Below are 13,532 nucleotides of genomic sequence, written 5' to 3'. Positions count from 1 at the left end.
GACACTATTAAACAGGCAAAAGGAAGATTTTATAGTCTTTAAGGTGATTTTTTTCTCTACTGAAACCATATGTTCAATACTAGTGACAGCACTTTTGCAATAAAATGTAAGAATATATTTTCTTACTCATAAAAATGGAACATAAAACTCAGAGAAATCAAAGTTGTATTTTAAAAGTAAACTTCTAGAAACATTCTAGAACTGCAGAATGGACTCAGTGTTAATGATCCAAAAATCACTAATTTTAAGAAGTAATGTATATATGACAATCTACGAATTAATGTGGATCTCTCATTTAAAAAAAGAAAATAAATATGAAAAACAAGTAACAGATTAAGACTGTAGGATTTAAGCAAACATCAAATATAATATCTAACATCTTTAATAAAAACCTTTTTCAACACAAGTTGTAACTGCAAAAGGGTTTTCTGAGGCCATTTCTGAGGTATATTTCTTCATGAAGAAAATAAGGGAATATATAATAGATAAATCCATACAAATTAATCTCATCACTCCAGATCTTGCAATTTGTTTCCAATGTATATAGTTGCATCATTCTTTAAATAAAGACAATGAAAATTAATTTTCATTTTTTACCCTACTAAAAAGTTCCACAAATCTGTGATAAATTAAAAGTTATTGGGCAAATTATAACAACACATACTTTTGCGATTTAGAGGCTTTTTTCTTTAAGGGTACTAATCTTACAGCTAAAGGAGATTACTTCCAGTATATCTATCCTATGGTTAAATGGTTAAAAGTCCTGCAAGGTAAGCATAGGTTAGATAAAGTTGCAGCCACCGAGTGCTTCCAACTCAATGCTATTGCTTTCTGTCTAGTTTACTAACACATTATGTATTGAAAGGCCTTGACTTTATATGAATTTATATAAAAAAAAAATAATCTTGATTTTTGCAAGTGTGAGCACTTTCAAAATTGCTAAATTACTGCAAGAAATTGTAATTGATGCTTACATTTTCATTGGAACACCCAATACATTTAACATTCTGCAACACCATCCTTCTAGGAAAATCTTTGATATATTGTTTATTTTTGTGTTGTTCCACCAGATCTTACAGCTAACCAAATTCTTCAGTGGTTTATAACATCATCTAGGAAGAAAAAGCTGTGATTCATCAGTGCAGACAAAGCTGGGCTTTAATCCATTCCTATAACCATATTGCCAAGTCTATATTGTTTACATTGCGTCTCAATTAAGAGACAGGCAGGACACCTGGTACTTCTTTATCTAAGTCCCACGGGCTGCCAGATGACTCAAAATCCATAACAGGTGCTAAGGCAGTGTGAGTGTAGCACCATTAACACAAGCTGGAATTGGATAAAATTTGGACTGTGCTTAACCACTTAAAACACTCAATTATGAAATGAAAAATGTAACCACTCTGCACCAAGCTCCTTTACAAAAGGCCCTTATCGAGATACGCAGAACTAGAGCGCAAGTGTAATGGACTTAACATAAATTTTCAATTTTAGTATAAACATTCTCCAGAATTAAATGATAAAAACCCCACCTGTATCAAAAAGTTATCTTTTTAAGATAACCATATAAAAATATTATGAGACTGTACTTACTGAATTGAATGAATTCTAATTCTAATCACCTGCTTAGACTGCAAAAAGGACAAAACTGATGCTCAGACTTCTAGCAATTTCAAAGTTAAGGGGAAAAAAATCTGAATTAACAATACTTACTGAATTTTTCAACTCTGTAGAACCCTGAAGTTATTTATTTTAAGGACTCGAGGAAATGAAAACATCTTACGGAAGGATTTGAAAACCAACGAGGTTTAAGTGAAAAACTATAGGATAAAAGATATTCCTTTGCAGTGAAAAATCCCAGTGTAGATCTCTCTTCAGCACTTTTTCTGCTAAGGTGACTGAACTAAGTATTAAGCTTAGACACTGACAGAACACACCTCATGAGAGAAAAAACGAGTATCAGAAATTTTACAGTGGACAATTACTTAAGAACTATCTGTATCTAAACATGCAGTAATCAAATTAAGTTTCTATTTAATATTGTAATTATCAAGAACACAATATAGTGATTTTATTACCAGAGTAAGCAGTAACAAAGTACAGTAAACTGTCATTTAAGACAGTGTCATAGTATCTACGATAAGCAGCATATTGGCTTAAACTAATGCACTATATGCCTCTAGGGAATGACAGGCTCAGAGACTGGATTTTAACATCAGAATCTATCCATTAATCTTGACTTAAATATAATCTACTCTGCAGTAAGAGGAAGAATGGGCATTCAATGAATTATCTGTTTGAAATATAGCAGGAGCATATTAACACAAACATATAGTAGAAAGTCTCAGCTTCAGTACCATTTATTGTGTATTGTTGGTTTTACAAACCCTGAACTGCATTTTAGCATGAAATTAGAAAGATAGTACGATCAAATGGCTAGCAGTATCGGAGGGATGAATACCTCAACACTGTAACAGATACTCATTAAATTTACTGGCTGTGTGGTTAGAAGACTAATGACAGTATTTACAAATACCCCACTTGCCCATGTTTTAGTAACAGGCTATGGAGGTGAAAACAAACAGTGAAAAGAAACATTGCTGAAGCCCTTACGCAGGCAGAATTCCTACTCCAACTTCCAGGGAGGACCAGTCTTACTAATGTACCCAGGACGAGAATCGATGAACCTAGAAGGTATGTCGTGCTAATTGTTTTGAAGCCCATTAGAGCTGCCACTGCTCCAGGCCCTCTTTGGAGGGATGCTCCTGCCGGCAGACAGAGCGGCTCGCAGGCAGCCGGGGGAGGCAGAGGGCCAGCGGGCCACGGGACTGAAGTTTATTAAGGATGTGGCACCAAATGTGCCAAGGAGAGACGTTAAGGGGCTGTGGTCCTCGCTTCATCCCACAGATCATGTGGAACAGTACAGGCCAGGGGGAACTGCAGCCCCACGTACCCACTCCTGATTTTGGGAGAGGGGTTTGTCCCCACTCTGACATGCAGCATTGCATCAGTTTTGACTCAGGTAATTAAGGGTGATGAGCGTAAATATACAGAAGCAAAACTGGCTCTTCGTTCTCTGGTATTAGCATGAATGCTTGAGCCCATGGTTTTCATACATTCAAATATTTTAATTTCTACCTTAAATACTTTCTCTGCATATATAGACAGATTTACTGATGAGAGAAACAGTAAAGAAAATGCCTTTCATGAAGACACCACTACAAACTGTAAAATTATACAAATAAAAGTTATATTAATATTAAATATTGTCCAGTGAAAAGACTGCACGTACAGATACGTATTAATTTGCAATTCCACACTACATAGTAAAAAAGAAAATGCCTCTCATGAGAAATTTTGCCACTAATTCCATTCTGTACTTCAATAAACTTTACAACTACCTTTCTTTTTCCCTTTTATAGTCAAAGAGAATGTTTTCTCTTTACCCTGGCTTGCCACAGTACCAGTACGAGATAATCTACTTATAAGTCTCTTCGGAGGGCAGTAAAGTCGATTTCAAAAACAATTTTTAAAACTCAAAGACAGGCTTCTTCTATTTAAATGAAGAAAACAAATATTAATTTTCGGTCACTTCCCTCTTTCTTTATTTTGAAGGGCAATTAGTAAAGCAGCCCCTTCGCCCTCCTCCCTAGTGCTGTCAAGCTGTTGAGAGCAGTTTGCGGCACTACAATGGTACTATTGTGAACGCAGCCTGGGCTTCCTTCCCACAGAGAGTTAAATGGGCAGTTCCTGCTGCCCGTGATTGGTGTCCAGCGAAACAATACTTAAGAGCCAGGTTTTATCAGTTCCACGCCAAAGAAGTGAAGCCAGGGAACCCAAGCCTTCATATCATGCTGAACCATATGCCAACCCTGCTGGCCCCAAAGGTTTATCACTAAGAATCAGGATCCATCATGTCCCCTGTGAAATTTCACTTCACATACCTTCTGTGAAATGCATGGCTTTGCTGAAAACTGACCTTTTTCCACAATTGGCATGAACAGATGGATGGTAACTATGGTTTGGCAAGCAGAAATTAAAAGATTTTCTAATAGCCCGCATTCTTCTATGTTTGGGAGGAGAAGCATTCAGAAGGAGATAGATATATTTGTGACCCACAGATCTATTCAGGTGCAGTTAATCAGCAATTAAACTATTTTCTCAATGTCTAGAAAGTATACTGAGATTAATTTGATTGGCCAGGCTATGATTAGGACTCATGTCCTTCGCACTACCATATGGTAATTCCAATTAGTGTAATACTAACTTTTAATCCTTGCTTTATGTCAGTTTATTCTGTCTTTCTATTAAGTATGTGGCACATACAAAATAAACTATATACATACACTTTTTTGTTATAATTTTGACCTACTTAATTAGCGAATATTGTTACATGAAGTATATTCCATCTCCAGCTAGATATTTCTATACACCAAAAAGTATTATATAAAAGCCCTTTTTTCAGTAACTGAAATACAGACCTGTAGGAGAACAAAGACAACCAATGTGCTAGTTTCTATTAATCTCCTCCTTTTTTTTTTTGGTACCTATCATCTTCTAATCCGCCTGTTGGCACTGGAAAACATGCCCCAACTGTCTTGATTACCAGATGTAGAACGACGCAGAAACAGTTTGCCAGTATCTTATTCAACTCACCCGAAAGCATCATTCTACTTCGAAGACATTACTGTTTGTCAGTTTTGCTTGTTACAAATTATCTCCCACATTTCCCACCAATTTAAATATCAGAATCAACCATACACAATATTATATACTTATTCTTTATATATACACAGCTTTTGGTGTTTTAACATACAAATCTTTCAAGTTGTTTGCAAGTCACTTATCTGTTATCAGGGTTGAATTTATGACTAGAAAAGGATTAAATCAATAAACAATGCTGTCTTTTACAACATAAAAAATAGGTCTTAAATAGTTTAAAAACATTTCCTTCTTTAAATCTTAGAAACATCAGGAAAAATTGTTTAACCTTCCCTGCTTTTATTCACAGACTTCTAAGAGCTATCAAAGAAATCTGTATGAATTTTAACACCTTAAGGGGGCAAGAGTCTTAACATTTTAATAAAGGGCTTTTGTTATCCAAAATGTTTAATTAATTAATAAGGCTAAGTAGGTATTAACAAAAAACCTGTCAGTTTGTGTTACATACAATGCAATCAACTCTGCATAAGATTGAACTAGTTCATCTTTTTCATTCCAATTTAAGGACTCCCAGCCTTCTCCCTGCAAATTTTTGTTTAAGAGGGATCTATATGCATTTAAAACACATTTTGTATTGAAACAGTGATTGCTCTACTAACTTCCAGCTTACAACATACAAAAATTTCCTACCTTAAAAAGATGCAGTGACAAAAAAGAACTTCCCTCCCGCAAGCGATCTGTACTGACAAATCCAAATTCAGAAGTTCTAGGAGGCTGATAAAGCCACTGCTTTTCAGGGTAGCCCACTGACATCCCTTTATTCTAAAACTGAATGCCGCTGGCACAAGCCTACCCATATTTTATACAGAAATCAGTAGAACCAATACTCCCCCCTCAGATGGGTAAACTAAATTTATGAAAGAATGCAGAAGTAAAAGAACTTACAATATATTTTTCTTAACAGTACAAGAAGATTTGAGTCTCCCCCATAACTGTCTACAACATCAACAGAGCACTCAGCCCTTTATAAGTGCAATTATTAGTAGAAAATTGTATTACTAGAGTCAATCAATTTTGTCTCATGCAGTATTTTGCTTTTTACCACTTTCAAGAGACTCATGCATTTCATTATGGTAGAGTAACTAATAAATAAAGCTGTACTACTAATTAAAAAAAACAAGTTACAGATACCATGTCATGACAATGTGATAACATTATTAACCTTAAACTCATGTGCTTCCACTATACCTCTTGAACAGGTGCTCCCAGCGTCCTAGCTGCTATCTGCAGACAGCCCCTAAGAAGAGGCAGAGACAGAAGAGCTACCTGGGGTAGAGAAGGCAGGCTCTGTGGGATTAGAAGCAGGGCAATTACTGAAGAAAATGTGTTTACCTGAACATGTACAAATCCAGAACTGCTGCTAAGAAAGGCATGTATGTGTGTTTTGCAAAAAACCTCACAGGCTATGTACATGAACATATACTACGTTACAATATAGCTTTCAAGCCTCACACTTCAATTTATTCCTCGTATTAAAAATGCATGAAAACCAATTGAAATGATGTGTATGAAAATGCAGTAAAGCCAGCAGCTTGGTACACACATCTGCAAGTATTTCTCCAGCAGTTATTTGAAGTGTCTATATGACAAACACTAAGGCAAGAGTTTAAAAACCAATCACAAATGTTGGTTCAATCAGTTGTCTCTAGTGGCTAAAATCAAAGGCATTTAAAGTGATGCTTTGGAATTATTCATTGCAAAACAATCCTATTCTTTCAACAGGTAACTAATAAATGATGGCTGAGAACAGGCTTGCACTACCCCTGAGGTCCAATTGTTACCCAGAACACTGCCTACTTTTGCTCCCTGGTGTTGCATTTTAACTCTAATTGCATGATCAAGCCAATAAATTGGACTCAGGGGACAAAAAAACACTACAAAAGTACCTACTCTGACAAAACCAGAGGTTGCAAGAAAATGCACTTCAAACAGAAGTGAGGCAAGACGAGACAAGCGGAGGAGAGGTATCAAGGCTTGAAAGACAGTCATTAATACTGACAGATTACTGTAATTCTGGCTGTCAAGGTGATCGATTTGAGCAGCATATGCCAATCAATACTCTCCTCATTTACTGAGCAGCATTAGATATATAGTTGGGTAAGACGTCCCTAAAACAGGATTTCAAGCCATACTTAACGAACATAAATAGCACAATTTATGCTTTGGAATCTTAGCTGTTTTTTCATTTGGTCTTTTTTTAATTGGGCAAACTTCAGTGTGATGTTATCCACACAAAAGTTACTTTAGATGATGCTATTACACCACATTGCCATTATCCATACAATTACTTTATGTGAGATATTTCAAACTGTACTAATTTTCTGTATAACAGAACACTAATCTTGAATTATGAACATTCTTAAATGCAGCAGTTAAATATTAAGTATTGTACATTTTTCTTTTTTTGCATTAGCGGTTTGCCATTCTGAATACTTTAGCCATCCATGGTTTATAAGAAACCGAATCTTCCTGGTATTTCCTCTGGAATTTTCCTTACAGTAGTCTCATATTGTTCAAATATACTTGTGACATCAAAGGAAAATACATTAATTGGATGTATTAGTCCAGGGGAAAGATCTATAAAGATAATAAAAATAACTACTACTGTCATTGCACACCTACAAGTAAACACACGCATGACTCTATATAGAGATATAAAACTCTCTTATATTTAGGTGTTCTTGTAATGCACAGAGAAACTGTTACGTAGGATTCCTGGAAACTGAAATACCTGAAGAGTCCCTTAAAACAATCAGTCCCTTAAAACAATAAATGCCTTGGAAATCTTCAGTTTTTCATATTTTGCCATTGTACACAGGCATTTAATTAATCACGTTTTGAATTATTAAAAGATCAAGTGAGTTGTCAGCAGAACTAGGATTTGGGAGAACAGCAAAACTGAGCAAGTCAAAGTACAGCAAAGACTGAACACCATATTCTCTACCTTGTGATTCTTGCTTAACTTGGAAAACAATTTCCATTGCTAAACAGTAAAATAGATTTTAGAAATAACTCTATTTTCTTCTGGAAAAAAACAGCGGGGGTCATATGATGAACTCATCCATGGCTCTTACTTGAACTCCTATCAGATAAGTCTACGATGGTATGATTCAGGGATGGGATAAATATTCACTGAAATCCTGAAATTTTCAATTATTTGCTGTGAAGTATATGGAGTAGTATCTAAAAATTGTATCAAGCATTATTTTTAATGTTTGTTTCTTCTCACCTGTGACGACAGAAAAATCAGTAAAAGGTACGTTAAAACCTTATTAAATGTCCTGCATCAAAATTGCACTGCAAGAAATATAGCAAAGTTTGCTGAGAATCTTGGCATATGTCAGTTCAAAGAAATTCTAAACCAGAACATATTAGAAGAGTAATTATAATGGCATGCATTATTCCTCTCACTATACCAAAATTAACTTAGTGGCACTGTGAAAAATGAACTCATGATACATATTTAAGGACAGAGCGCACCCCTTATGCCTTTTCCATTTGATACAGAGTCATTGATGCAGTATTGCTGTATTCATTTTTTTTGTCTTACAGATGCTCATGCATCTATAAGATAGAAAACTTAGAGGAAGGAAAAGTGGCATTGCCAAAAATCAGTGCTTTCCAGCTTTTAACTTCTAAATTTCTGTATTAGTGAGAAATCTCCAAAATCTTTACAAATTCCAGTTTGAGAATGTAAACCAAACAAATATTCTTAATTAATTGAGACAAATGTGGCTAGAGAATTTGAAGAACACTCTTTGCTCACTGTATGTCCTTAACAACAAAGACTTTCTTTTTAAAGATAAGCTTTCCAATGTCTGCAGCTCTGTCTTGAGGCAGGTGATGGTCAAGCCGGCACAACAAACAGTGACACTACCGGTTCCAATAAAACCCTTTCTTGGGGTAGCTGAGTATCACATCAAGCAAGAAACCTTCTTCTGAGCTGCGAGGTTTTTAGTACAGAGGAAATTTCTAACAAACCACTCAAACACATTATTTTATTCATAAAGAAGTTACTGTCTTGTCAGATACCATATGGGGTTAATATCTTCCGTTTCTCTGGAACACAACTGTCTAAAAAGGTTAGCTACAATACATCAAGTACCAACTGTTTAGAAATACAATGTCAAAAAAGATAGGGGGATATAAATTTTCCAGTTTTGATAAAAAAGATTAATTTACCAAATCATTTAGTTGATTTATTCTAAAATATTTTGTAGATGGAATAATTCAAACAGAATTATATTTTTGCTATTTAAGCTAATCTCTTTCATACATAAAAAAAAAAGAAATGTAATGGGCTGAAGGATTCCTGTCATTAGGTGACAATTTTATAGATTACAATAAAAAGGTGAAAATTATGCTATGATCATTACATATATAGAAAACTTATATTCCAGGTGTTCTAGAGTTTCTACAAATTTCAGATTTAAAAGATGCTAAATATGATTTCTTGCTGTGTGTCTAGCTACATATTAGGTAGCATCCTTTTGGAGGGGAATACCACATAAGAGAGAAAGCATTACGGTGTCTATTTGTGATATTTGCACTAACTGCACTGCACTGTAAGTGCAGATAGTTCAGAATAATTGTTAACATTCCAAAATTTGTGTACAACGTGCAAAAAGTAACACAAGTTGTTTCACATTTGGAATTCCACTCCCACAAGGTTTCCAGTTGTTTTGTTGTATGATGTAAATAGTTTTAACAAGTTGGATCCCTGGGGGTGCTTACTATGCTCAGTAAAGAACATTATCTTGGTGTAGCTCTTGGCAACTGGCTGACATCTGTTGCTTATTCAGGAAGATCAAGTAAAATTTTATATGAAGCAACTCTTCCTATTGTTCAAAATATTTAGTATTGACCCATTTCCTACACATGGTAGATTCTGAATTCAGAACGTGACAAAGTGCTTGCCATGAGTAAAACTAGTCCTCATCAGGAATTTCAATGCAATTTAGTAAATAAAGAGTATTTAACAATCCCCTAAATACTGGCCGCCTTATTCTACATCACAGTGAAAGTGATTGTTCTCAACATTCAGTCCCGTTATTACACCTGCAGTTAATGAGTCTTAGAAGTTTGCCAAGCCTACGTGCAGCTGGAGCGTATTCAGGAGATAAGCATGTACTTCTGACAACGACAAAAGCCATGAGAAGAAGAACCACATTAGCTATGAGACAGAGAAGGGGGCACTGCTGCTTCATCAGCAAGACAATACAAGTATCACCTGCTACAGTGTGCATGTTTGCCGCCTGTTGGTGAGGGGGTACTGCTACAAGAAAGCCAGGCCACCAAAAGATAGCGAGGGACTGCAAAATCCTCGAACCAAAGCAAAATCCACAAATCAATGCAGAAACTCCCCCCAAAATGGCAATATTCTCTTCAAGCAGCTGCAGCAACAAAAACGTCAAGCATCAAGTTAAAGGAGGATACATGCCTGACTGATGTTCGATGATGAATTTAGTAAATTTTTAATCTTAAAATACTACTACAGTACAGAAACATATCATTACAGAATTCTGTGAAAAGAATAAAAACACAGAGCAGATGAAACCTTTAAAAATCATTAAAAAAAAATCAAATCTTCAAAATGTTTTGCTATCTGAGTTTGCTATCAGAAGTATCAAAACAACACCAGAAAGAGAAAAGTGACTGACAGAATCGGTCAGTCTCAGAAAGCTACATCAGACCGTACAATACATGCTTAAAGTCAGGGCACACTATAAAAGGGAGATGAGCAGAATTTCCTGTATCCACGCAACCATTATTATACTATTCACACATACTGCCCATTGCCACATCGTGATTAACAGACTAGTGCGATAAGGAAAAAGTTGCAATCAGGTTACATGAAGAGGACTGAATATCCCTGCTGATTACAAATGACAGCCGATTTTTTCAGTCAGGTCTGCACTTAGAAAATGCACTAACTCGGAAAACGGATAAGCCTTTCCTTGGAAATAGGAGGGCAAACTCAGCGCCGCTTTCTTCACATCCCATACGCGAGCAAATCAACAGAGTTCTACTTTAAGAGTTTACCATGATCCATCCTCACCACAAACATCTGCAATGTGACGTTGGAAATATTTTTCTAATATAGATAAGCACAGACGTGCATATCATCATCAGCTCCACCAATTATTACACAGTACGGTGAAATGAACCACACACCTGCAGGCACGGAGACATGCATACCCTAATGCTGGCTTTGAAATTAAGCGAGCTAATACTAAAGCGTAGGGCTTGAAACGTGTTCTCTTTGGCAGAAGTCTCAAGCATTGTTGTTCCCTCAAGATCCACATTAAACTGAATTTCTACTAACCATCATCAAAGTTCCTAATAAGCTAACACTGCTCCAGTCTATTAGATATTCATAAGTAAACAAAAATTAATTTTGAGCAGATCACTTCAGAATTCCCTTTCACCGACATCGTTATGGTCCTTGGCATGTGGGAAGCCTTGAATATCAGCTTCACTTTTCCAGTTGGGGGTCTCCTTTTGGTGTACCTTCTGAAAAATAGCTTTTCTGTACCTTTTTCCCCTCCCTCTTCGAACACACTGTTTTCACCACGCTAAGCCCTCTTTTTCTTTGCTCCAGCAACTCTCCAACACAAGGAACGACCACCTTGGTCAATGAGTCCTGTCTCCACATGAGACATTAAGTCTGGTGGTGTCTCCAGAAAAGCTACTTACCCAGACCATAAAATTCTCCTGTCCCCACACCCTTCAGTCCACAACAAACTTAAAAGCCAGGAGTGAACTGCTACAGCCATAGCTAAAATATGCCAGAGGAAAAAAATGGGAGACAGTAAAGACAACCCTTGATGTCTTCAATACCCCACTATTGCAGGAACGTAATTAAATTCAATTTTCAAATATTCCTAGTTAACACACCATGTCCATGTTACAAGAAACATCCACCAGCCTTTGCCATTCTTGTATGAGGGAAATTCCTTCTTGACCTCAAATCTGGTCATGGGTTGAGAACCAAGAGCACGACCATGACATTTTTAATTAAGAGTCTTTTAAGCCACTGAGAGCTAGGCCAAACTTTGAAGTTTAACATTTTTTTTGCTGTTCTCCGCTCACACAAGTGACTCCACCATAGCCTAATTCAAGCCATGGAAGTTTGTAGAGTTTTTTCTAATTTCAAGGCAAGCAAACAGCATTTAAAGAACTGCCCACATGTCCATTTTAATTTTTAAAGTATTATACAAAGCACTGAGTATAAAATACTTCAAGCCAGGTGGAAAAAGAATTCCATCAACTACTTAACAAAGCTGCCCTTTAACATCAGTGTCCAATCAACAGGTGCTTCATAAGCTTAGCAAGTGATGATACGAAACCCACCAACCAATACTACCTAATATTAAATATATGTAACGCTTTCTGGTTATCGTGCTCACCGTATTAGGAGACAAATATCAACATTTTAATTGAGGCCACATTATATCATAAATGACACGCAGTGCTTTCACGCCTATAAAAAGTACAATCTGAAGAACCGGTTTAAAAATGAATGTGCAATATGCGGCTCTTTGGAATTGGCCAATTCCTAGGAATTGAGCTGGCGAGCTATGTCCAAGGAATTTATTACAACTTCCATATTCTGAAAAGAAGTTTAAACATACAAGTTTGTGGGGTTTTTTGGTACTGAAAGTTTGTTATTTCAAAGTAAATTGTTTTACAATTGCTCATCACTATACATCAATATAATGCTATAAGCCATCACTTTTCATCGTATAATGATGATAATACATTTTAAATTCTTTGATTAAGCCACTTGAGTAATGACAAAAAGATCGGACCTTTCCAAACATAAAAATACAATGAATCAACACCTGTCATCTACAGAAATGGCACAAACGTCATTTAATGTGATCACATCAAAGACCATCCATCATTCATCTGTAAATCCACTTCATCATATCTAATCCAAAACTCTGAATATTAACAGTCAGCCTTAGAAAAACCAGAGTACTTTAGCAACAATCTATCACATGACAGATATAAGTATCTACAGCTTGGGTGGAAATTAAGCACAGAATTTCTTTTGGATCAAAATTTAAGAGTACCATTCAATTTATGAAATTAAAAAATAGTATGTTCCTGTTGATTTAACTAACAGGTACATAACAAAACTCAGTCTTAAGAAAGGGAGAGCTGTAAGTGGCTGACTTACCTTATGTTTTTTACTTTTTCGTTGGTAAATCTACTCCTCCAAGAGCAGCCCTTTCAAAAATCTGCAATTTCAGTTCCAACAAGAAAAAAATGAGATAACCTTTTCTGACATCTTTACAAAATCACTAACATCATTTTGACAACTTTGTATTCTGAGCTGAGTAATAAAATGCGTATGACAAAAATGTAACAAATTTCTCATCTTGAAGGAAAACAGTATTCATATCCTTCTTGGAACTAGAAAACAAAACTAAGTCACATTAATACTGGATAAATACTAAATATCTTTAAGGAAAGAAGGATTATTAACACCACAACATTGTTATTTTAGAAAGTCTACTCACAAAATGGTCATAATTTTGTTTAACAAGTAGCGATAAATATATGTTACAAAATATTAGAAGCAGACGTTTTTTCAGCACTGAATCAATTCTTCACTTAATTAAAAAAAGCTGGTCTTTGTCCGAACTGTCTTCTATAGGTTTAAGTTTCTTAAAGGCGTTATCACCATAAAAAAGTGAAAATATTTTCCCTATGTTATTCTGACAAAGATATAAGATGACAGAAAACATGAGGATCACATCTGTAGAAATGCAAGGGAATGTATATGCCTTGGAAACCATTTG

The 13,532-nt window shown here is 35.7% G+C and overlaps 1 protein-coding gene across 14 annotated transcripts in view; it reads right to left on the bottom strand.

Annotated features, from left to right (window-relative positions):
* Positions 1 to 13,532, bottom strand: part of RALGAPA1 (Ral GTPase activating protein catalytic subunit alpha 1) — a 134,441-nt gene that overhangs the window by 18,040 nt on the left and 102,869 nt on the right. The window contains exon 40 of one of the 14 annotated variants that reach the window (XM_054201030.1): positions 3,275 to 12,968. The exons of the other annotated variants lie outside the window; for them this stretch is intronic. Within the exon in view, the coding sequence (XP_054057005.1) occupies positions 12,918 to 12,968 (51 nt within the window). The 3' untranslated portion in view covers positions 3,275 to 12,917. Of the gene's footprint in view, positions 1 to 3,274; positions 12,969 to 13,532 lie in introns of those variants that run through there. 14 annotated transcript variants of the gene reach the window in all.

This window comes from Rissa tridactyla, chromosome 4, assembly GCF_028500815.1.
Source record: "Rissa tridactyla isolate bRisTri1 chromosome 4, bRisTri1.patW.cur.20221130, whole genome shotgun sequence".
NCBI classification, from domain to species: Eukaryota; Metazoa; Chordata; class Aves; order Charadriiformes; family Laridae; genus Rissa; species Rissa tridactyla.
The sequence above is the reverse complement of the archived record's forward strand: the minus strand, read 5'-3'. Positions and strand labels throughout refer to the sequence as shown.